Here is a 25,630-nt window from a genome sequence, read left to right on the forward strand (position 1 = left end):
TGTGTGTGTGTTCCTACCTCAAGTTTGAATTCTGGTTTAAACAAAAAGGCCAGAGTAGCTAATTGAGTGGTACTCATTCATCTCCAGGGTCTGTTCCTGCTCTTTCTCTCTGAGAAATATTTACTTTTAAGCTTTTCATTTTAAGAAGTCTTCATTTTAGGAAGTTTTGCTCACACTTGACAATATTTTGAGGAGTAGGGAAAATACAAACCAAGAAAGGTATTTTTTTCAGTGAAGTGTCATGTAAAAATGGCATGTTACTTAGTGTATCTATTTCCTGTATGGATTTGCAATATTATCTTCTGTCCTTGTGGGGATTTATGTCCTGAGCTGAATACCTGCCTGATCAGAATATCTGTGAAATAAGGATTACAGGTCGTGGTATCCAAGTTAGAGACCTCCATTGGCTTTCACTTGCCAGACTGATTATGCAGGTTTGAGAGACTAAAAACCCAAAGAAATGAAAAGCTTACCTTTTTTTCTTTTCAGCTGTAAAAAAAAGTGTGACTGTTGGGGGGGGGGGGGGCAACAGGGAAGAAGTTGATGAGTTTTAGTATGTTTTGTTCTGGTGGTTTTTTTGTTTTGGTTTTTGTCTTGTCATTGTTTGTTTTTTAACTTGTTATGCAACATTTTAGTTCAGAAGATCCTTTGTTTCCTCAAAAATAAGCAGACCAATTTTGTTTCCATGAAACACTTTAAAACACTTGAGTTCTGTAGATGTTATTAAAAACATCGATGGATAGGATTATCAAAAAACATGTATTAATTCAGAGTTTGTTTTCTGTTGCAGTTCCCAGAGTGTGGTTTCTTCGGCATGTATGACAAAATTCTCCTGTTCCGTCATGACCTGAACTCAGATAATATTTTGCAACGAATTACATCAGCAGAAGAGATACATGAGGGAGATCTTGTTGAGGTTGTACTCTCTGGTAGGTATTGTTGTAACAGTGGAACAATGCTTTATTCAGTAGATTAATAGAAAATAGGACTTCATAGAGCACTATTTTCGTGCCTGCCTTAAGCTCTTTGACTTAAGTCTTATATACTTTGGGGTAGAGGTTTCCAAGAAAATCTGAGTGATACTGGTGCTTCCGTACTCAGTTTTGTTATTTTTTTGTTGTCCTATTTATTCTTCTTCTGGTTTACTATTATAAATAAATCTGAATTATGCAAATATGAAATTATATCAATATAATATTATAATTACTTAAGGTAAAATGCAGGTTGGATCCAGAATTTGTTCTTCCAACCCTGTCATTTGTTTTCTTTTGCTTAGCTCTATCTTTTTGTTCTATAGTGTTTGCTATTGATGGCTTATACTGCTGTAAGGCTTTCATACCTGTAAGAACAGACTCTTAAGACTTATTGTAGTACTTAAAAACAGTTTCTTTAAATGATAAAATCCTTAGAATGGTAGTTATTAACCTGTAGTACTCTTCAATAATTGGGACAAAAAAACCCCCAGCCCTAACTGTTTCTCATTGTATGTGTTTAATCAATATTCTGTCAAATTCAGTCAAAAGAGCCAGCTGTAGTTAAACTACAAATAAAAGCTGGACTTAGTAACAAGCAGTTTTTTAAGACTTTGAGGATGAAGTGCCAAACTGAGGTCACATTTTAGGAAGAGAGACCTCTTGACTCTCATGGGATTAGACGTGTAAATTTGATCAATAAAATATGAATTCCAGAGCCGTAAGGCTGAGTTCCTTGGCTGCATTTCAAGGCCTACTGTTGTAGGTGTGTCTGGGGTGTTCAGTAATTGATCATCTTGGTTTGAGCTTTTCATTGCTTCTCATAAATGGCATGTTTGGAAAATTTGCTGTGTGTCTTTTGACAATCTCTGACAGTTTCCTTATAGACAGACAGACCTGAACTGAGGCATTTTGTAGACATGTAAATCTCTTTCAGTAGGATTTTTAAAAAAAGAATCTGAATAGGAAGTGTTAGTACTTATTTGATCAAAGAATGAATAACCATCAGAGCAAGGTGTTAAATACCTTTTAATTTAAATATATCTATGCTTGTTTAAGAAAAAGAACATTATTAATGAAGTTTGCAGTGTTCCCTGGAAACTCTATCCACAGTTCTGTTTTGATACACCAAGAATTCAATCTAATAAACTTTTACTGAAAAAATCCTTTAGAAGATAAAAATCTAACCTGTAGAACTGTCTTTTCTTTGAAAATTTTGCAGATTACAAAACAGTTGTAGATTACAACTTGAAAATTAAGTTGCTCTTCTAAATGTTTGCTGTTATTTTTAGCAAAGCTTCTTGTACTTGCCTTCAACTTAGTGAGGTTTTCAGCACTGATTCATACTGTTGATTAGTTGTGGCCATTAGCCTACAGAGTCCAATGGATCTTTTTCCTCAATAAAAAAGTTTACTGAAAACCATTTAGTCTTCTAAATGTGTATTTAAATGGTATACAGTAAAATGCTGATGTCTAAACAACTCGTTAGTGTTCTTTGAATTAACCATTTTTTTACACAGCATGTTCTTTCCATAAATCCTTGTTGACCCAGTGGTAAGAACCATAACTTACTGCAATTTTTTAAAAGCTTTGGCTACAGTTGAAGATTTCCAGATTCGTCCTCATGCACTTTATGTGCATTCCTACAAGGCTCCAACTTTTTGTGACTACTGCGGAGAGATGCTTTGGGGTTTGGTACGACAAGGATTAAAATGTGAAGGTAAGTCTATGATATTTAGTGTATTTGTGTGTGTGTATATCTGTAGAAGATGAGGAAGAAGAAATTGTATCGTGTTTGGTATATTAGCGAGTGATAAATGTATTATTTCATTGTTGGAAGGGTTTGTGCATCAGAAAGCCCAAGTTCTGATCTTGGCGTTAACACAAACTGTGCATGACCTTGGGCGAATGACTTAAGAAGTGTTCTTGTTTCCCGGTTTGAAACAAATAGCTAGCTTATGACCATGTGTTCTTTGCACAAGGAGCACACACTCTGGAGAGTCTCTCTGGAGAGACTCCCAAAGGGGAATCCTTTTCCTTGTGGCTTTCATCCAGCTGGCTGCCGAGCACTCGGCAGCCTGCTGTCAGGTACTGAAGCTGCCTTCTCACTGGCTTCTCTCTGGCTCTGTGCTCCAAAGTGAGAGAGTGGTGAAAGCCTCCTGGTGGTGGGAGATCAGCTGCTTCCTTGTTTCTCGAGCTGGGCTTACTGGAGACCAGTACTATAAGAAGTACTGCAGAAAAAGCTGTTTCTGTGAATTGCATCAAGAGCACTAAAATAAGAGAATTTAACACAACGCTCTATTTCTGCCTTTACAATTTTTGGATCGTCTTTTTAAAAGTGCTTGGTCAAAACATTAGTACACTTTAAAACATTAGTACAGTTTTTGTTACTTTGAATGTTGGGAGTTTTTTTGAATTAAAAAACTACTCTTCCAGGTTGTGGTTTAAACTACCATAAACGATGTGCCTTCAAGATTCCAAACAACTGCAGTGGAGTGAGAAAGAGGCGTCTGTCTAACGTGTCTTTACCAGGAGCAGGGCTTTCAGTTCCAAGACCAGCACAAGCTGAACATACATCCTCTGCCTCTGAAGAAGTATGTAGTGTGAAAGGGGAATCAATTTCTGCTATTAAATTGTTATTAGCCTTTCACTCATGGTTATGTGAACTCTGAGAACTTTGGTTTCAGAATGATAAAACATCTTGTGTTCTTTGTAATACAGATTCATTCTGTAATTATGGTATCAGGATAAAATAGTTACTTGGCTAAAGGGATACAAATTGTAGGCTTTTATGCTGGGGAGGAGAGAGTGTTCCTGATATGCTGTTAAGCTTTTCACAGAGTTAATCTAAAAAACCCCAAGCCCTATCAAGGAGGGTGTAGGGGATCAAGGGCTTACAGTAAAAACAGGCATCCATAGGAGTTCCTTTTTATAATGGTTATGATGATTACTGAGAGGTTATCAATTATACTGCAACTATATTGGGATCATAAGACAGGACAGGCAGTGATTAGATCCATTTGTTTGATTGTGCCTTAGTCTTTTCTACTTATCCATTACTTTACAGTGTAACCATTCTTAGTTTAAGCATAGTTTAAAATACAAAGTGTATAGCCTAGTTCAAGAACATATTTATTTTAGCTAGAGGCTATAAAAGCCTAGTCATGAAAAAATATTCTGATGTTTGTAAATACTGGTAAGATTTATTCAGTGAATATAGAATTGTAACCATTTATCACAGAATTTAACTTTTGTTTCTATGTGCATGTTTAGTACCTCTTCGATACCTCTTTTTTGTTATACTCAACACCTTTTCTGTTTTAACTGCTAAAGTTTTTCTTTTAACTTAATTTCAAAGATTTTTTTTAGGGGATTAATTTTCAAAATAATTTTTAAATTTTCTAAATACTCTTGCCTAAAAGGCATGCCATACTTTGGTTTTAAAAACTGATAGCTTGAGGTAGTGATTGGAATTTGGTTTGCCTACCTCTAGTGTCTTCCAGTTTATCCTCTGTATGGGGGTCTGTATGTGCTGTCTGTGAACCTTGACAGGTTGCTTAAGAAATAAAAAAAAGTAATGAACAAATATTTACCATTTTATCTTCTGTGGAAATAAAGGTTCCTACCTACTTTCCTGTTCTCTATAAGGCTTTTCCATCTGGTGTTTTCTTGGTTTTGTTTTACAATACCAGAATGTCCTCTTAAAGCTTCTTGACCAGGTTGCTTTCTTATCTGGTCACTTTGAGTCAACACCTCCCTTACAACCCCACTGACTTTTTTTTTTCATCCACCAGCAATTCCAAGTCCCTCTCAGCAGAGCTGCTCTCGAGCTGTTCATCCCCCAGCCTGTATTGATACTGGGGGTTGCCCTGACCTGGGTGCAGCACCTTGTACTTGGCCTTGTTGAACTGCATGAGCTTCCCATAAGACCCACTTCTTCAGCTTGTCCAGGTCCCTCTGTATGGCATCCTGTCCCTCTCATGTGTCAGCTGCACCACTCAGCTTGGTAACATCCTCAAACTTGATGAGGGTGGACTCAGTCCCACTCTCTGTGGCAATGATGAAAGCATTTAAACAGTACGGGTCCCAGTATGAGCCCCTGAGGGACGCCACTTGTCACTGATGTCTATCAGGACACTGAACCATTGACCACTACCCTCTGAATGTGACTGTCCAACCAATTCCTTATCCACCTAAAAGTCCGCCCATTGAATCCATCTCTCCAGTTTAGAGTGAAGGATGTGGTTGTGTCAAAGGCCTTACAGAGGTCCAGATAAATCACATCTGTAGCCCTTTCCTTGTCTACTGCTGTAGTCACTCCATTGTAGAAAGCCAGTAGTTTGGTCAGGCAGGACTTGCCTCTGATGAAGCCATGCTTGCTGTCTCAAGTCACCTTCCTGTCTTCCATGTGCCTTAGCATAGCTTCTAGTAGAATCTGCTCCATGATATTCCCAAGCACAGAGGTGAGGCTGACAGGTCGGTAGTTCCCAGAATCCTCCTTTCAAACGTGGTTAAAAATGGGTGCATTGTTTGCCTCCTCACAGTCACCACAGACTTAGCCTGACAACTATGACTTTTCAAAGCAGTCATGGCAGTAAAACTGTTTTTTGGCACGCATTATGTACACCTTCTTTATTCCAGCGCTGCTGCCCAGAACCGAGTAAAAGAATTCCCTCTTGGAGTGGCCGCCCCATCTGGATGGAAAAGATGGTGCTTTGCAGAGTGAAGGTTCCACACACCTTTGCTGTTCACTCCTACACTCGTCCCACCATATGCCAGTACTGCAAACGGCTGCTTAAGGGCCTTTTTCGCCAAGGCATGCAGTGTAAAGGTAACAATTTCATTTTCTGCTGCAGTGATAAATTTCAATAAAGGTCTTGTATTTAAAACTAATTTCAGCTTAGGTGGTTTGCATAGTGCAAAATAGGGCAGTGTAATTTTTGAAAAATTGTGTAATTTTGAGAAGATTACAGCAACTGTCATTTTCATTTTAATAGACTGTGCATTGTACATTTTTCTGAAAAATAAGATTTAATCATACATGGATTGAGAAGACCTTAATTCTAGAAGGATAATTATGAATTAATAAAAACAAGAAGTGCTTCCTTTTGTTCAGTGTCTGTCTTCTAGACTCATCACTAAAGAATTTGTGAATTTTCATTCTATTATTCTAGTACAGGATACTGGTTACTGTCTTTTGGAAATATTTTATACTGGTAGGTGCCCATCCTGAACCAGCTTAGACTTCATCAGCTGCGTAGTTTTTATGTAGCATATGTTAACATGCGTGCCTTCAGTTCTCAGACTCTTCCATGCAGTTCCTAGGGCGTAACTATGACACTGTGATGATCTCCTGGCTCTTTATGGCTCGATAGTGCAGATCTGTCAGCTTTGTTGCAGTAAACAAAAGTCTAGTGATGAATCATAAACATGAATATGGAAAGGACTTTGCATTTCTCTCGTGAGTTTGTCAAATGTGAATACCAAAGGTCAGCATTTTGAGAGAGGTCATTTAATACATTTTCAGTTTGCTTTATCAGAGGAGAGAAAAAAAAATTAAACTTACAGCTGTGGTAACATTTTTTGACTAAAATATACTGCTGTCTCATGTAAGTAAGGAAGTAGTTTTATCTTTCGTTTCTGTTGTTATTAATTTGCAGTCTTTGTAGTCTGTTTGAAGTCTGCATCCTGAACTGTTTTTGATTTTTTTTTTCAGTCAGTGTGTGTCTTTCTTGAATAGATGTAATATATAAATAATAAAGCCTGAAAAAGATGCTTTGCAGTTTTAACATACAGATGCTGCAGACCATATACGATTGCTGTGACTATATCCAGCTGAACAAGTGGGGCTACCACATCAGTTTCAGGGAAATGAGTGATACTGGGTAAAAATAGCATTTATGGAGGGAAAACAACCTAGAGAAATATTATGTATATGCATGGGACAGAAATAAGTGTATTAATAGGCCTCTATTTATGCAGTATGATCCTATACTTATTTTCAGTATATCAGGAGTTGATATCAAACAATCCAAATATTTTCATACTGCCTTCTCCTACAGATTCTTAAGGTTTCCCACCAACTTCCTTGTGCACATTCCCAACGCTTGGGATCTTTCAGCAGTCTTATGTTCCTGAGTACCCTGGATTTCTTGAATTCATCCAGGCTACTACTTGGACTCTGAGGATGATCTTTGGGATGTTAAGGCTGTATTCGTGGTAATAAATTAAATGTGCACAGAAACATTACTGCACACTGAGATCAACTGGGATAAAGTGACCTGTGTTCATGAACACGTTTCCTTAGCATCTCAGCCTGGGCAGCTCGTTGCAGACTGCCTGTTCTGAGCAATTTCATAGGATGCTCTGGTTTATGAGCTAGACCTTGGAATTGTTTGGGATTGTGCTAATGCTGTGGGCCAGAAGCATGCCAGGGGGTATTTGTAACTATTTACTAGACTAGAGAGTTGTATTGCAGTATCCAAAACTGTTTCTGAGTGTAGTTTAATTTATTAGGATAGACTCAGTTTTCTAGTTTCCTGACAGGGTTTGAAACGTCTCTTTCTTCCAGCCCCCTTCAAACTAGTGAAGTAATTGTATTCCATAATATGGATTGAAACCACTACTATAAAAAAGACAGTTCATGGGTCTGCTAGGGTACATCCTTCTAGGCACTCAGAAGCCTAACAGTATTGTATTCTCCTTTAGAATTGGGCTTCTTTGCTACAAAACATGGAGAGATAATGACTTTTCTCTTGTCTGGGCTTAAAAGGAAAACACATTGAGCTTGTTTTAGATAGCAAAAAGAGGCTAAATTATCAGTATTAAAACAATTGTGGGGGCAATAGGGATTTTTGAAATTCATGGTGATGATAGAGTTGAAAATTACAGGGATGGTGCTAATAAAGGAAATTCCTGTTAATACCACTAATGTTGTTCAGGGGGCTACATCTGATACCTCAGGTACAGAAATGGCACACATCCAGGTTAGATTCCATCTCCATGTCAGGCCAAATCTGGTCATAATGTTTTTCTGTCTGCCCTGTGTCAGCAGACAGAAATGGAACTTCAGTAGTCAGCCAAATCTGTAACCTGAATGGTAGGGGAACTGGACTTTGGTATTTACTGCAGAAGGCATTTGCTCTGTGATATAGGTGTGTGATTTTAGAGCCTCTGATGTCTGCAAGTCTTAGTTGGCAGGTGGGGAAAAATGTTAGAGATGAGACATTTAAATCATATAGCAATGGAAAAAAGGATGTGGATCAAATGAGAGAATGGGAAAAATTACATCATGATGGAAAAAATAGCTACAGAGAAAGCTAGAGAAGTAGAAAATTATTTTGTACTGGAAGGGGAAGTGCTGACATAATAAATAGTGGTGGGACAAATCAACATGTGACATCAGGACAAGATTGTTAATTTCCTCCTGGAGGTGACCTCATTGGTGCTGTCTTTAGTTACATGCAAATGTATGAATCTGAACTGAAGCTTGCATTTGGAAGTAGCGAATGATAGAATGTTAGTGTCTGAGTAGGAGTGAGGTTCTGATATCATGGGCTTATTTATCTTTTGTTTTAGATTGCAGATTCAACTGTCACAAACGCTGTGCATCTAAAGTACCTCGAGACTGTCTTGGAGAGGTGATTTTCAATGGAGGTAAGATGAGAAACATGCTTTCAAATACTGACAGATCTTTTTAGGCTGAACAAGATGCATTAGCATTTGGTTCTGTCATCTTTGGATATTTTACATTTTTTAATTTTATCTTCTCGGTTTTTTCACCTGTGGTCACTGAAAGTGAAGAAGTTTCACTGTAAAACTTACACTTTCGTGACTTAAATTTTACTTATCCAGTCTTGGCAAGTTTAGTACGCTTTGCTTGAGTTTGCTCAAGGGAAATGAAAAATCAAGAAGTCATCCTAATGTACAAAATTTAAACAACTGTTGTGATCAATCTGCTCGTTGTTCACCATGAAATATATATTTTAAAATGAAAATATTGGAAGACAAGTACCATTTTTTATGACTTTCTCATATCCATGATTTTTAGTGGCCAGAGTTAGCCCAGCAGTTTAGGGGATGAAGGAGAAAGAAAAAAAGCAACCCAAGGCAAACCAAAACAAAGAAACCCACTCTAAATTTTGGAAACCTCAATGAAGTAGGACTATTTTCTGAGTAGACCTTACAGAATTGAAGAGGAATGTAGGAAACAGTTTGTGGAAGAATTTTTAGTGTCTTATTCTTTTAAGTTTTAGATCAGTGTTAAGTTGATAAAATATGAAATGGATGAGCAGACAGGCAGGTGCATTAAAAACTGGTTGAATGGGTGGACCTATAGAGTGGTTATCAGTGGCATGCAGTCTAGTGGTAGGCTGGGAACTAGTGGTGTACCCAGGGGCCAGTACTGGATTCAATCCTGTTCAACATCTCAATTAATGATCTCGATGATGGGGCAGAGTGTACCCTCAGCAGGTTTGCTGGTGATACGCCAGAGGGTTGTGCAGCCATCCAGAGGGACTTCAACAGGCCGGAGAAATGAACTCAGGGAGACTGTGGGATCAGATGACCTTCAGAGGTCCCTTCCAACTTCAGCCATTCTGTGATTGTGTTGCCTTGATCCTTGTCACCATATTTTTGAGTGGAATAAAATTGGCGACATATAGCAGTTCACACCAGACTGTACAACTTGATTCAGAGGCCTGGGCAGCAGCTCTGTTAGCCATTGCAAAATGTATCCCATCCATTCATACCTGCCTTCTCCAGCTCCAAGGCTCATGCCTGGGTCTTGAGGTTGGTGGCCATGAGCAGTAATGTGCAACATGATGTTGCTGCAGCCTGCTTTTACCACTCTTGTGATGCTAAGGTGCTAGGGCACATAGTTTGGGAACTATGGTTTCATATAATTCTTCTGTGGATGTAAGGAGTCATTTAGTTCTTGTTCTTTCTCCCGCTCTTAAATTGAGTTTGCATCAGATAAAAAAAAAACCCAAATGAAAAACTCCAAACCAACCAAACAAAAATACCCCCCACAACCCCCAAAAAAAAGCTACAGATGAAGGTATTTTTGTATCTTAATTTTTAGTTTTCTGCAGTGCAAGTTGTGCACCTTTTGGAAACACTGAACTTCTGCCAGCAGAAAATCAGATGCGAATAAGATGTGTTATGCTTTTCTTTTTTCCTGCAATACCACAGCCCTCCCTATTCTCTCTTTTGTTATTATGGGCTACAAGGGCAACAACAGCAGAGTTGGGTTTCTGTTGATGGAGAATTTCATTTGCACAGGAATAATTCTCTGGATCATCTCTAGCCATGGAAAGGTTACTTTGTCCTCATTACTTGTGAAACAGAATTACGTAATGAGATTTAGGTTTAGACTTTAAGCTATTCACCGTTTCTTTCAATATGGTTCTTGTTTTAGTTGGATCTCTCTTGGCATTTAGTAAAACCAGATTGATAACGTTCATTAGCGTATTCTGCATCGTTCAGCAAAAATGTGAAGATTTTATATTTTGTGATTGCACTTTTATATTTATTTGCATAAATGTAGACTGAAGAAAAAAAATCTGTGAGTTTTGAGAGGGATTTTAGTACTTTTTTAAAATGTGTGTTTGAACTAATATCTGAATCATGTGTTGTTTCCAGAACCTGCTAGCCCAGGCCAGGACTTGGATATGCCAATGGAAGTCGATAGCAGTGAAATGAACAGTGATGGTAGTCGAGTTCTAGATGATGCTGAAGAGCCCTCTCCTCCAGAGGACAAAATCTTCTTTATGGATCCATCTGACCTTGATGCTGACAAAGATGAGGAAGCTGTCAAAACAATCAGGTAAGTCATAAGGTGGATGTACTTTTTTCAATATTGTAAGTTAAATGTTTCTGATTAGCCCAGTTTTACTGCTGAAAGTGTTTTTTTCATTTGTGTGGGTTTTGTTTTTGTTTTTTTTTACTTGAAAATACTTTTTTAAGTTCTCTTGTCTCAAGAAAATCTGAAACATAAATAAATTGAAAGAATATAGTCGCTTCCAATTGCAAGAAGTGTTGTGCTATAACTGTTCAAAGCATGGTAAAATTTATGGCTTAACAAGGTTAATACATGATTAAGGTCTTTGTGACTTTAGCCTAATTTAGTTACTGTTATATGTGTGGACTTAAAAGGAATTAGTTGAGATATTTTAATATTTCCATCATAGTCTATAAGCATTTTAGGCAAAAGTTTGCTTTATTTATCTTGAATGTGATTTTTCTGAGGTTTTTTTGTCCAATAACTTACATAGTTCCCTAAATCAAGTTTGGTCTCTTTACTTGCTGTATTATTCTGAATAATGTCCTCCTATTTTTCTTAGTAATTCTTAATGACATAAAAACAGTTATATTTGGTCAAGCTAAAGGTCATTGCAGCTCAGGGCTTAATAGCAACTTTGTGAGGAAGAGCATATAGTGATATCTTCACAACTTTGAGTGATTTATAGCTCAAGGACTTCCTGAGTTGGAAGTAGCATTTACCTCTAAGTAGGATTTTTCCATTTATTTCTGATCAGATTTGAAGCAATTCAGGGATTTTGGCATGTACAGCATCCCATAGCCAATTCTATAGTGTAACTATATGCCATGTTAAAGCATCTTTACATTAAAGCATCATTTTTGAGTTTGAATCTACCTGGTGATTTTGCGTATTTACAGATGTTTGTTAGTGCCACATGTAGGAGGTCTGGTAGACAGACAGCTTGGTGGTTGACTTCATCTTCAGTGCCATTCAGACCTGTACATTTTAACTAATGACTCTTAATATTAGAGATTGTCAAATCCTTGTCTGCAGGACACTTAATATCCTTGAGTGTTGACGGAATTTTCTAGTGCAGTTGTGATTTGAATTAACACACCCTTTTATGTTTTCATAAATTGAAAGTATGCTTAGATAGGGAGCTTCATAGTGACCATATTAAGAACCAGCATAGTCAACTTACATAAACAAGAGAAAATAATAATTATGCTGATGTTAATTATATTTTTATGCTGCATTAAGACAACCTGTCTCAGCAAATTGTTTTGAGAGAGGATGATTTCTGTAGGTGTCCTCACTCTAGTGTGGTTCTTCTGTGTTTCTCAGAGTAATTTAAGTACTGCAATACTTGCCCTAGGAGAGCTAGTGGGAGCTAATCAATACCTTATCAATTTCATCCATCAACTAAATTTGTATGGGAAAAAAAGGTGCCTGTTCCTGAAAATTATGGACTAAATGTGTAGTACTGGTATAATTGCAGTATTGTTGTATTTTAACTTGTTACATATTAAATTGTTGTATCTTCTTTTTTTTTAGTCCTTCCACAAGCAATAATATTCCTCTCATGCGAGTTGTACAGTCAATCAAACACACAAAGAGGAAGAGCAGTACAATGGTGAAAGAAGGATGGATGGTTCACTATACTAGTAGAGACAACCTGGTCAGTTACTTTAGTTTCTTTGTACATTAAATTAATTCTCTAGACCAGTGTATTTTATTTCTGAATTAAATTTTCTGATTTACAGTATCATTTTAAAGACCTTAGCTATGATTTTAATTATAAAGAAATGTGGTGCAAGGGAGAAACTGTAGTTAATTCAGAATTCTTCATGTGGTGATTGAACAGTAGTTTTCCTTCTCTTTAGGAAGGAAAAGCATCTCTAAATTGTCTCAAATGAATTGCATGTGTAGTATTACAGCTTTCAGGAGATGATAATTTGGAATAATTTGTTTATGTCTTTTTTCTCTTTAGCAGTTGAACTAAATATTTGTATCTTTTTAAAATTTTATTACAAGAAAATATGGAAATCATTACAAAATGATGAGTACTGAAGTGGTTGACAATATTATTCTAATGATCTAGATGTTTATAAATATTTATGTGTAGATATGGGAACCCTTCATTCCTCTAGCAATTTACTCTACTTTTAAGTAAGCATTATTAAATACCAGTCTCTCCCCCTGAACAAACTCACTATTTCTCTCAATGTCGGTGGAATAAAGAGTTGTGACTTGGCTATATGTCCTTGGTCTTGGATGCATCCTCCAAAAGGACTATGTTGTTTGTTGCCCATGCTACCAATAATGATCTCTTAATTAAGCCTTCTTAGGCAAGCTCCTTGGTTTTGTGTGTTGAGGAGGAAGACAAGGAAGAGTAACAGGGTTCCTTAGTGTTATCTGATGAGAGATAGGGAATCCTCTTGTCTGTTGGTAGATTAATGAAAAAGATGAAGTCAAGAAGTTCTCAGATCTCGTGGAGAATTATGTCATATTGAGACTGTTCATGAAAGGCAGCGTAAATACATTTGCATTCTTTTCACTGTGGCGTCTGATTGAAGGGGACTTAGGGAATTTAGAGAAGTTATTTAAGCACTGCTGAAATGAAGCTTAGGGGTAATAATTCTCAGGTTACTGTAATATTTTCACTTCTTGTGATCATCAGCTAACCTGACTGCTGTAAGTGATCTGTCAGAAACAGCCTTTCTAGGTACAGTTTCCTAATACCTAGATGTATTTATCACAATCCAAAATAAGTATCTAACATATTTCAGAGATTAAAGTCAAGGCTACATAACAGTCACAATTATCATCAGCTAGCTATGGAAGAACTAAGGCCAGGTAGCAGACAAAGGTGAGTAGTTCTAGTAGAACTGTTCAGGGCAGACCTGGTATTCAGCTCTGGTTTAAACTTTCAGTACAACCACTGTGTTTTTCCGTGGACTTTTTTTGAACCTCCTCATAGAATAGTGATCAGATGATACATCTTAGCTTAGTTTGATTTTCCTCATCTGTCAGTCTGGCTGCTACCTTGATGACATCTACTGAAAAAGGCCATACAAATAAGGTGGAGTGTTCTGACCCCAAGCAACGTACCTTCAGCCAAGCAAGATCTCATAGAGCTTCCTAATGGGAGGAGACTTCCGTACTAGGCATTACAACATCGGCTATTTCCCTTGACTGCTCCATTCTCAGCAATGTCAGGCTGTTTCCTATTCCTGAGACAACCTGGGCTTTCTATCAGTTCCGAACAGGTTCATTTTAACAGCAGTGTCTCTATGCGTTTTGTGGTCTCTGGATAACAAGATATTCACTCTTTATAACGTGGAGTTTCTGTATCATCATCTCTATTCTTTTCCTGACCCTGAGCCCATCCTTTCTCAGGATAGGGTATGGAGTAGATTTTGAATCCCTGAGTAAGTTACCAATCTGTTCCTTAATTGCCCTCCTCGAAAGTCTTTCCTGATTCATGATTTAATAAAGAGTATGTATGTCCAAAGGACAGGTTTAATCTTGTGGTTTCATCCATTTTCCATTCAGTGCTGTGTGGGAATTCCTTTCAGTTAATGTAGTTAATTAGTTGTGAATTCCATTCACAACCGAGCTTTCTTTGTCTAACTCCTATAGGTAGTTTTAGCTTCCCCATGGCTGAAGTGATTTAAACTCTGCTTAAATATGACAAAAATGCTCTGCTTTTAATATGTCAAAGTTATATAATATAATAATATTTCAAACTTTGTCATCCTGGGTCAGAGTTAAGGGTCTTGGATTTTTGTCACAGAAAAATGAAAATGGGTTTCTAACTATATGAGCATAGTGCAAGCAAAGTATATTAGATTCATGCAGCCATATTAACTTTCTAAATGTTTCTTTGTTTTGAGGAATATTCTTCCACTTAAATTACAAGACAGTAATGTGCAACAGTTTATTCAGATTACTTTTTGGTGGAGAAGATATTTCTCATTGGTGGAGACTTCCACCAAATGGCTGTTTAGTCTTGATTTTTTTTTTTTAACATCCTGAAGTATTTTGTCCATTTGAGTCTCATAATGTGTCTGGTACAATTGTTACTAAATTAAAATAATTCAGATTTTTTGAGCACATGCACCTAGAGTAAAACCTGTATAGGAACTGTTTTTTCCTGTATGAGGTAAACACTGTTGTCACTGCTATTACTGTAAGGTAAATGATACTTTAGCTGGTTTGTTGAAATGATTTTTGAGCTTATTCTTCAATTAAAAAACCCCTATATTCCCAAAGTTTATTTTTTAATTTCTGTAGTCTAAGATGCAACTGTAGATTAATGTTAATTGATTATCTTAGTAATTTAAGGCATTTCTAATTTAAATAATGAGATAACAAAAGCCACTTCAGTGATTTATTCCTTATGTAAGTGTACTCTGCATTTTGTAGAGAAAAAGACATTACTGGAGACTGGACAGCAAATGCCTCACACTATTTCAAAATGAATCTGGAACAAAATATTACAAGGTAATTAATTATGAGTAATAATTCTGTTTCACTTGATGTACTCAGTGCTTTATAGGTCTGAAATCTACTTGTGAGAAGTATTATCTGCGTTTCCCCATCTCTTTTTTAATCAATACTGTGCCCAGGTTAATTGTTGGCCAAAGCCTGTAAGTGAGAAGGACCAAGACTAACTCTGAGAAGGTGCTTGCAGCTGCTGTTCTAATTCCCTTGAGTATGTCTCTCCTTACATTTTGCATGTACTGTTCTCCTGAATTACCTGGCACATTAAGCTTTCCTCACAATTTGGTTGCCAGTCAAATAAAGGCTAGGATTTTTTGTTCTCCAAGTAGTGACTGAAAATTTGCATGCTTATGTATTTTATTTCTAGGTTCCCAAAATTAAATTATTCCCAACTGTACAACTGAAGGTTGCAAACAAGTTTTAGAAGAAAACTTACTGTGCAGCCTGGAGTTTATATAAATGAATCTTAGTGTATTGTTGATGTAGTATTGTGTTCGGTGGTGGAATATTCAGAAAATGCATTTGAATGTATAAACAGGATTTTCCCTTTCTTGTCTTATACCTTTAGGTGTGGTTCCAAATCTTGCAGCTTCTTCCTTCATAGCATCTCTAAGATCAAGCCTTTTCTCTGTACACCCAGCTAAACTTGCCCAGATCCTTGTCATCCCTATCTTGACCAATGCAGTCTCTTCTCAGACCTCTCTGATACTTGTATTGCCCTGTGCATTCAAAACACAGCTGGTAAAATATGTTCCTTGCTTGTTGCTCCGTTATGTCACTGCTTTTAGTCCTTTGACTTGCCCCTTTGCATCCCTTTTGTAAACTGCTTAGATCTCAGGTTGTTTGTCTTTTCTGTTAGAGTCATTCACAGTTTTTGCCTTTACATTTACATTTACTTGCTCTTCATCTTAATCAGCTACTGTCTCTTATCCCCCTAATGCCAACCTGGTGTTCACTTGCTTGTTTACTACTCTTGCAAGTGGCATGCACCTGCACACCTTCCCATGGATGTGGAATGTCCTCCTCCAGCTAGTGTGAACTTGTAACCCTTTCTTCTTTCAGATCTGTTCTCTAGTACTGCTTTTTACCATGGCCTTAAACTGACCGGGTGGAGGAGTCAGTATTAATTGTTAATATCTGTATGAAAGAATCTTTACCCAAAATGATTCAGATGCATGAAGCAGTGCTTATTGACTAGCTTGTATAACTACATCCTCTTTTTAATGTCATATTTTCACTTTTCTCCCCTGTCATGCTCTTCTATAGCTGAACTGTATAAACTACAAGGGGAAAGTGGTCATTCTATAGATGTGCATCATTTGCACATGTAATGGGGTTCTGTCTCATGATGAATATAAATGTAGTTTGAGCAGAAAGTAGTATAGTTGTATAGAGAGAACTGGTGGGCCTGAAAGTCTCTCTAGGCTTGTATATAGGAATTCAGAAAACTGTGGGTGGGCAATGGTCATGCACAGTTTGTCATTAGTTATGCAGCTTGGTGTTTTTTGTTTGTTTGTTTTTGGTTTGTTTTTTTTTTTAATATTTGATTTGATTTCTTTGCAATGCTTCAAGTTTTGAGTGTTAGTATATTAGTATGTTACATGTGTTTTCATTTTTTAATCTTTAATGTCTTTCTTCAGGAGATTCCACTTTCAGAAATTCTCCAGGTGACTCAGCCTCGAGATTTTTCAAACGTGGTGCAGGGCAGCAACCCGTACTGTTTTGAGATCATCACTGACACGATGGTGTACTTTGTTGGCGAAAACAATGGCAGCAGTCATCACAGTCCAGTTCTTGCTGCCTCCGGAGTTGGACTTGATGTAGCTCAGGGCTGGGAGAAAGCCATTCGTCAGGCTTTGATGCCAGTCACTCCTCAAGCTAGCGTTTGCACTGCTGCAGGACAAGGAAAAGATCACAGTAAGCAGGCAGACAAGGCACTATTATTCATCTGCTGAAGCAGTTAAAGTAGTGTTTCCTTTCAGGAAAGTGCTTATTTAGAGTGAAGTTTTGTCTGTTGATTCTTTGCTGAATTGGGTCCATAATTTTCCGAGTCTCTAAAGAGTGACACTCAGGTTTTTGGAGGGTGGGCAAATCCTTTAATCTGTTGTGGCAGGAAGTAGTAAAGAATCCGATTTACAATGTGAATGCATATTGCAGAGTTTTATTGTAGGAGCATTAAGAACACATAGTTGCTGAATGTAAAAAGGGAGCATAGATTGGATATTTCTAATATACATAACTAACAAAATAGATTCAGATTATATACATATACTTTGAAAGAACTAAATTTGGATACTTTTTGATGTTATTGCCTACATATATTTTTTTTTAAATTGTGTGAGACCGCAGTAGCTAAGGAGAAGAGAAGGAGTTAGTGTTGCAATGTAAATACCATCAGTGATGGAAAGAACTTGTTGTGTACTATATAGTTGTGTACTATATAGTTGTGTACTATATAGTTGTGTACTATATAGTTGTGTACTATATAGTTGTGTACTATATAGTTGTGTACTATATAGTTGTGTACTATATAGTTGTGTACTATATAGTTGTGTACTATATAGTTGTGTACTATATAGTTGTGTACTATATAGTTGTGTACTATATAGTTGTGTACTATAAAAAGTACCCTATTCTTCTTTTTATGCAGCTGCCCTCCCTTTCCTTCTGTGGCATAGAATCATATTAATTATCAAGGCTCCACTAAACTATGTATTGAGTTCTTTCTCTTCAAACATCTCCTTCTTCCTTGCAATGACATTGATTCACATTCTGTACTGAGATTTATGCTTTCGTTTTTAGTTTCCTTTCATCTTTCAGCTATTCTTTAATCTTCTTTCACTGATATTTTCTTTCGCTTGAGATTCTGAGATTAGTTTCTCTGCCTCTGATGTCTGCTACTCTGCATCAGCCAACAGTTAAGAAATGCTAGTCTGAGATAAAGGCACTTTCTGAAAATGCAACCATGGTCTAAAATAGTAAACTATGAAATGCCAGTACTGGTATCAGTATTTAATTACAGTGAAGAAACACACCTGTAAGATGATATCTCATACCTGGCCTTATATGTACCTAAAATGCCACTTTTACTATGGAATTCTTAGTTCCAAATGTATATATACATACCAAAGCTGTCTTTGTTTTCTAGAATCTAAGTCTTACTGTTGTTGAGATTTGCAAAGACAGTTGCTTTTTCCAAAACAAGTATTTTTTCACGTATAAATAATAACATTTCAGTGACATTCGTAGGGAATAGAACTGCAGGGGTAGATACCAAGAAGTAGTATTTTAGCATGTTTAGGACTGTAGAACTATAAGAAACTACTATGACTCAGGGAGTGGCATTTACATATTCTTAGACAAGTCAAATTGTTTTTTAAGCTCTCAGAAACCCACAAAATGTCCGTTCATCCCTCTTCTTACTGCACATTGTGAACCATTAAATGTATCCCAAGAGCCTTTCGGAAAATTAGACTTTAGTTAAAAAAAGTCCCAAGAGTCTCAAATACGTTCTTTTAAATGAAAATACCAAAAGGAGGAGGGAGACATTGCTAGTGCTCGAAATACTTGGAGCAAGGAATTTGTAGTGTCAAAATGTCCACGAGACGCTAACCAGTCACTTTATACCACATCCTGGCTAGAAAGTAGCTAGAAATGAGGATGCTCTTCCAGTTTGACCCATGGGAAGGAACCTTTTCTAACTTTGTACCTGATGTTTGGAGTGGGATGTTTCTTTGTGGGATGTTTTGGAGCTCAAATGAGTGAGTTAGTAAGTTGTTTACCTGGTATAGGTTATATTGCCTCTGGTGGTCTAGTGGTTAGAGTGTCTGACTCTCACCGCTGCGACCCAGGTTCGATTCCCGGCCCCCTGGGCAGGTGGAGCTCGTCAGCCGTGGAAGGCAATCCACCTAAGAGAAGGTCACTCTAAACAAACCTACATCCTGGGGACCTCACTGCCACTGTCCAAGCTTTGCTCGGCCCTGGCAGATGAACCTCAGGACTAAAGGGTGGGCTCAGTTCAGCGCACGCTGTGTCTCACCTAAAAAATCCACTGCGCAGGCTGGAAGGGTTAATGACCTTTCCCAAATCTTCGCTCGCGAAGACTGGCCATTATTATTATAGGTTATATATTGAATTGTGGCATTACTGATTTCTCCAGAAGTGACTACTTTTCAGCCCTTACTGTTGCCTATTTCAGACACCAGAAAAATGGATTTATTTGGAAGGAGTTGACTCAATCTTTACCTACCAGATATTTTGTGTTCTGTAGCCATCTGTGGAGAAGGGTTCAGTATGTTCTCTTTAAACAGTTTCAAAAACTTTATCTTCACTTTCTAGTTACCTTGCTGCAGTTTGTGTTGACCTTAGGAACTGTTTTGTTCAACTTCTTTCTTGATTTTCCTTGTGTTCTGTTTTATTGGTTATTCCAATACAGGCTTGACTATAGTCAATAATCAATAGGCATATGCAAGGCTGTAATTACAGTTCATATTTCAGATGCAGGGTCACATAATTCAGAGAGTCTTTGAGAATTAGTATTTGTTGCTGTCCTATCTCTGTAAATTCCTTCTTTGAGATAAAGCACAGGTGGCAAAAATCAGATACAGACATTTTCTTTGTTCCTAAAATTGTGTTTTCAAAGCTCAAGACTCCTTTCAGAGTGATAAAGACTCTTCTCAAAGTGCTAATAAATCTATAGTGTATTTTCTATCCACCTTGAGGATGAGTTCGTTCATTCTTTTTTGTTCTTTTTTTTAAGAGGTTAACATAACAGAATCACAGAATTGTTAGGGTTTGAAGGGAGCTCTGCAGATCATCTAGTCCAACCTCCCTGGGTCACCTGGAACAGGTTACACAGGAACGTGTCCAGGTGGGCCTGGAATGTCTCCAGAGAGGGAGATCCCACCAACAAATGATAGATGTCCATTAGTGTGAGATGCTTTGCTTCGGTCTTGGAAGTCAAAGGAGAGAGAAGCATGTTTTCTGCCCTCCTTGGTATATCTCTTCTTGTCCATGCATCCTAATGTAATGAAATCTTCATGTCAATGTCTGCTGCAGACTGAAGAATTCTTTATCTGGTGCTTTTACTTGCAAATTACATTTCCTGAATGTGCTTATATATTCCAAGGATTGATATGCTTCTGTAGTTTATACGTTAAACAAGATTTTTATTTTTTTTTAACATTATGGGCTTTATTGCCTTTTTAATTATCAGTTCTTTTGTTATTTGATTTCCCTGATTTATTTCCTTTTCTTACGTGTTAATTCTGTATATATTGGTGCCACAGAAAATAGGCAACCTATATTTGACTATAAGGGATCTATCTGGTCTTCTTGCCTGTATTTTTCTATATTACTACCAGAAATCCTTGTTCATTTAATGAACTCTGATACAATTGCTGCATTACTGTTGCTTTTGGTTCTCCAGCTGTCTATTGTGTACACACTTGTACTGTTCTACTATTTTTGTAATCAATACAAAATAAAATAGGACAAAAGTAGACAGACAATCCCAGCAAAACTCCCATGGTTATTTTTCTAATCCATCTGTAAAATATGAGTGTCAGGGTATGATGTTTCTGCAGAATAACAGTAAAAATCATTTCACCATGACTGGGTTAGAAGTCAGTAGAGGTTGTTGATTTTTCATTTCCCCCTTTCTTTTTGCTAGAAAAAGTCTGTCCTTCCTGTTTACTTACTCAGTTTTATCTTCTTTATTGCAGAAGAGTTGTCTCTAAGCATCTCTGTTTCAAATTGCCAGGTCCAGGAGAATGTGGTGAGTCATGTGCATTGTATTATAGTCATATTTATTTATCTGGGGATTACAAAGTAATTGGTAGTAACAGTATCTGGCTCAGAAAACAACACCAGGGCACTGTAGCTGAAGAAATCCACGTTACATGCAGGAAGCACTATTTACCTGCCACAGCTGTTAGTTTGTATGAAAATATCCCTGCTTATAGTGCAGCTAAGTGGATTCTCTTCAGGAAAAGTTTGTTGTGTTTTCCTACTCCCTTCAGTGTAACGATGGTATCCTTTACAGAGTTTGATTAATGCCAAATATAAATACAGCTTAGCCAGTACTCACTAAAACAGTCCTAAACATTTTGATTACTTCTGATATTTGTGATTTCTTTTTTCATACTTTAGGATATCAGCTCTGTGTACCAAATATTTGCTGATGAAGTGCTGGGTTCTGGTCAGTTTGGTATTGTATATGGAGGTAAATGGCATTATGTTCCATTATGCTTTTATGAAGGTAGAATGTCTGATAAAATTAGCCTTTTCTTATTTACTTAGCTGTATCTGGAATGTCTACGTGAAGTTTATCTTGTTAAAAGTTTTGTTCAGATTACTTTGTCTTGTGTCTCTGCAGTTTTATGTACAGTATTTCTTACAATTAAATTTTTGCATTTACAGTTTTGCATTGGCATCATAATCAGTTTAGAGTATGCATTGCATATCTGTATTCAGTTAAATACAAAGCAATCCTATTCTGAATTTGGAATTCTTTTTTTTTTTTAATTTGCAAATTCTAGCACTGTTGTCTGTGTTATATGGTATTAGAAGTCATGTATTTGAAGAGGCGGTGAGTTATACCTGTTTTGAATGACCTCTGAGAGATGTGGCCAAAAGTAATTAGAAAAACACATAGTTAAGGGTTTGACAGTATTTATGCAAACATATTATTGACAGATTTTATGCAAACAAATTTCTGTCAGCGGGATAAATTAGAGAGAAGAATTCTTTGTCAAGAGCCTTGAAACCCAAACCTAGGTTTCAAATGTATTTTATCACCTAGTTTTTAAAAACTTCTACTGCCACATATAACTTTTTTATAATATGTAATAACAAAAAGAAGAAATACTAGAAATACATCATATGAACTGTTTCTATCTCTTTTTTTTTTTTTTTTTTTAAATCTCGTGTTATATCTCAAGTGTTGAGAAAACCACAGACCATAAATCTGGAAAGAAAGAAAAAGTCATAAGTAATGATTTAAAAGTGGTAACTTTTCTGCTTCTGTCATGTTTCCTTTCTAGTCAGGAAGTATTGTGGCTGTGATTTTTCTGTGTACCACTTGCATAGTTAGATACTTTATTACTTCTAAACTGCTTGATGGAGATACAGGTTGGTCTGGTTTTACATCACTCTCAAGAGAGGTCATTTTTTTTCCCCACTGTATTTCTTAGAGCATAGTGTGAAGCAAAGTATGCTCCTTCTATTATGAATAGAAATGCACAAATGCAGACACTATTTTAATGGTTGGATTTTATTTCTAAATATATTCTTCTAAATTGCCTTGTAGATAAATCTCATGTCGGTATTTTGCATGATTTACAAGCTTATAAATGCTTGTAAGCATAATAAATACTTATGAAAAGCTTTCATTATATTAAATTTTTTTCCTTAATGAGGCATTAAAATATATAGGATATGCATACTTCTTAAGATAAAATCACAGACTGAAACAGTATGAAAAGAAAATATAAAGGACTATTGTTTTGCTGGCTCTTGCACACTGCTTAATTGTTGCTGCTGTCTGGGGAGACTAGATCTGGTAACTTCTAATATTGGCTTATCCCCACTTGTGTAGGCTTACTGATATAATGGTAGCAAAATCCTTTTATTTAAACAAATAAAGGTAAAATTAAGTTGCTTTCATTGTCGTGGGGCTTTTCTTGTTGTTTTGAGGGTTTTTTTGTGTCCTCTATTCTGCACAAACATTTCCAAAATTGGAAATCAAGAAGCTATGTTTCACTGAGAACAGTTTCCCTCTACTTTTCCTACTTTTGTTAATTTGAAGTGTGTGAAAAATGGAAACAGAAAAAACTATTCTTGACCATTTCTTATTGATGTAAAACTTGAACTGAAACCTGATTGGCTGTGTTTTGCTTAAGAAAAGGAATTTTCAAGCTACTTTTCTGTTAGTCTTTCTTCATGTTTCATTTTTAGCTGTGATCTAGCTTCTGTAGTTCAGCGTTTTCTTAGATTGGTTGGTTTGCTTTATGTTCTTTATCAGCCTAGCATTTGTCTTCTTTGTTTTGCATCTGTAATTGATGGTATTTCTGCTACGTTTCAATGTCCTTCATCCAGTGGACATAAGCCCTTTATTCATGATGATGTTTAAGGCAGGTGCTAATATTAGTTGCTTGGCACAGCAGCCTTTCCTGTGCCTGCCTAAGCCTTGGCCACCAGTACTGACTGCAGAGCAGCAGGGAAGGCCAGCTGGGTGGTTGGTGAGGCATAGCTGTGCTCCCCATAGCAGTGCTGGTAGAACCCTCTGTGCCACTTGCACTGTAGCTGTGTGTCATCCCTTGTCCTCAAATGGCTTCCAAACCTTTTGCTGAGTGGGTAATGACTACTTTTTCTTTGGTGCAGACTTACTGTCCTGTATTAGTTTAGTATTAAATGTCTTAGATTACCAAGGTCTTCCAGTGTGTGATCCCATTAACCCCTCTGATGTGACTGTGATAGAAGTCAGTTTAGAAGTTGTGAAGAAGCTGGGGAGGCATTTACAGTTACTCAGCCCTGGAAACAGCTTTCCTGTGTATTGCAGAATGCTTCTCATGTAGCTGATGCAGGCAGCAAGGAATAGTATATGGTGCTATGAGCATGGGTTTTTCTTACCACAATCTTTTAGAGCCTTTTGATCACAGTAAACTGCCCCTGTGTGTTAAATGTCTTGTTACTCCTTAGGGCACATAATTACTGTCTCGTTCCCATGGAGTATTAGGTATGTAATTTCCTGTGCATGTGGAGCCTATGAAAGTGTGAAACCACTGGAGAAGGCTTGTAGATCTGTCTTCACTTTGGCCTTGAATTGTTTTTTTGTTGTTTTTTTACAGAAGAGAGGCAATATTCTGTGGAGTATCTATTACTTGCTTGTGTGCAAGTTCCTTGCACAAGCAAAAACTTCACCTAATACATCTAATGTCAATGTGTGTACCTGAGAGCAAAGTAGTAACTAGTTTAAATTTAATCTTCAGAATTCCTGTTGAGGCTGACCACTTCTTTTACTCATATGCCAATTTTCAATTTTAAATATAAATATAGTAATATCGTACACTTGACAGAATATACTTATTTCCCCAAAAAGGAATTTCTGCTTTAATGTTTTATAACTATGAATTGCTTCTACCTCTTGATGGCTGACATTGACTTTCTGTTTAGGAAAACATAGGAAGACTGGAAGAGATGTGGCTATCAAAGTAATTGACAAGATGAGGTTTCCAACTAAACAGGAAAGTCAGCTTCGTAATGAAGTAGCCATTCTCCAGGTATAAAAGTGTTTTTGGGTAATACTGGAGTTTTGTCTCAAACCATTAATGACATTTTTTATTGTGTGTAAGCACTGTGAATTGTTTTTTAAATCTACGTATGTGATTTCTGAGTACTTTTTAAAAGGGAGTCTTAAAAGAGCAGGATTTCCTGATTACTTGGTAGAGTTGATAACTTGGGGGTGGAACCTACCCCCTGTATGAGATCCATCAAAGACATGTATTTGGCTCCATGTTGTCTCCCCTTGGTAGCAGGCAACTGTGCTATTTTCTGCTGCCTTCCACTACTGGCTCCTCAGTCTTTGAGTGTTATTCGTACACTCAGTAGCTTGAGTACAGAACATGCATCAACTATTAAATTAATCGTTATGGATAACTTGTGTTAAACAAATTAGTCTTTGTAGTTATAATTGGCATATTTCATAGCTTGATGTTTGTTTCAGGCTAGTTTGTTGCATCAGACATCATGGGTTTTTTTTCATCTCTGTCTCTGCACTTAACTGTGTCTTTTATTTGTGGTGCAGCATTTCTTTGTAATTCAGGATATTTCATACTGTTTTATTTTAGTGATATACCTATGCTACTTTATTTTAGAATTTGCACCACCCTGGGATTGTGAACCTGGAATGTATGTTTGAAACCCCAGAACGGGTCTTTGTTGTGATGGAAAAGCTGCATGGAGATATGCTAGAGATGATTCTTTCCAGTGAGAAAAGTCGACTTCCAGAACGAATAACTAAGTTCATGGTCACTCAGGTTGGCATTCGGTTTCTCTGCTTTGGGAGGAAAGACTACATTTGGCTTTTGTAATTATGAGAGGATGGAATTTGGAGACGGTTATTTTAAGAGACAACACAGAGGGCTGCACATCTAATGAAAGTGGAATAAACATGAAAAGAACTTCAGATGTTAATGATGTTAATTTTTCTGGTCCTTCTTCCCTAAGACATAAGATTATGGGCATCTAAAGATGAATGTCAAGACAGTAAGTGGAGGAGGAGAAAAAAAGGGGTGGTGGAATAAAACCCATTGGTTCCAAGTCTAGATAGGCTGGAAAAAACAGTACTTGCACAGTATATATGGGTTTGTTCTTGAGGACTATGTTGATA

At 37.0% G+C, this 25,630-nt stretch overlaps 1 protein-coding gene across 5 annotated transcripts in view; it reads left to right on the forward strand.

Moving 5' to 3' along the window:
• Positions 1-25,630, forward strand: part of PRKD3 (protein kinase D3) — a 45,431-nt gene that overhangs the window by 13,924 nt on the left and 5,877 nt on the right. For 4 of the 5 annotated variants that reach the window (XR_005564629.1, XM_039384249.1, XM_039384250.1 and 1 more), the window contains 13 exons: positions 791-929; positions 2,560-2,691; positions 3,408-3,565; positions 5,613-5,802; positions 8,550-8,627; positions 10,614-10,797; positions 12,289-12,412; positions 15,163-15,240; positions 16,881-17,157; positions 20,964-21,016; positions 21,391-21,463; positions 24,415-24,521; positions 25,116-25,277. Coding sequence is in view for 4 of the 5 variants with exons in the window: in XM_039384249.1 (XP_039240183.1) it covers positions 791-929; positions 2,560-2,691; positions 3,408-3,565; positions 5,613-5,802; positions 8,550-8,627; positions 10,614-10,797; positions 12,289-12,412; positions 15,163-15,240; positions 16,881-17,157; positions 20,964-21,016; positions 21,391-21,463; positions 24,415-24,521; positions 25,116-25,277 (1,755 nt within the window). In the remaining variant the exon portion in view is untranslated. The remainder of the gene's footprint in view (positions 1-790; positions 930-2,559; positions 2,692-3,407; positions 3,566-5,612; positions 5,803-8,549; positions 8,628-10,613; positions 10,798-12,288; positions 12,413-15,162; positions 15,241-16,880; positions 17,158-20,963; positions 21,017-21,390; positions 21,464-24,414; positions 24,522-25,115; positions 25,278-25,630) is intronic. The other variant, XM_039384252.1, reaches the window with a different exon arrangement.

This window comes from Pipra filicauda, unplaced genomic scaffold (assembly GCF_003945595.2).
Source record: "Pipra filicauda isolate LSUMZ 115617 unplaced genomic scaffold, ASM394559v2 scaffold342_size772408_pilon, whole genome shotgun sequence".
Taxonomy (NCBI): Eukaryota; Metazoa; Chordata; class Aves; order Passeriformes; family Pipridae; genus Pipra; species Pipra filicauda.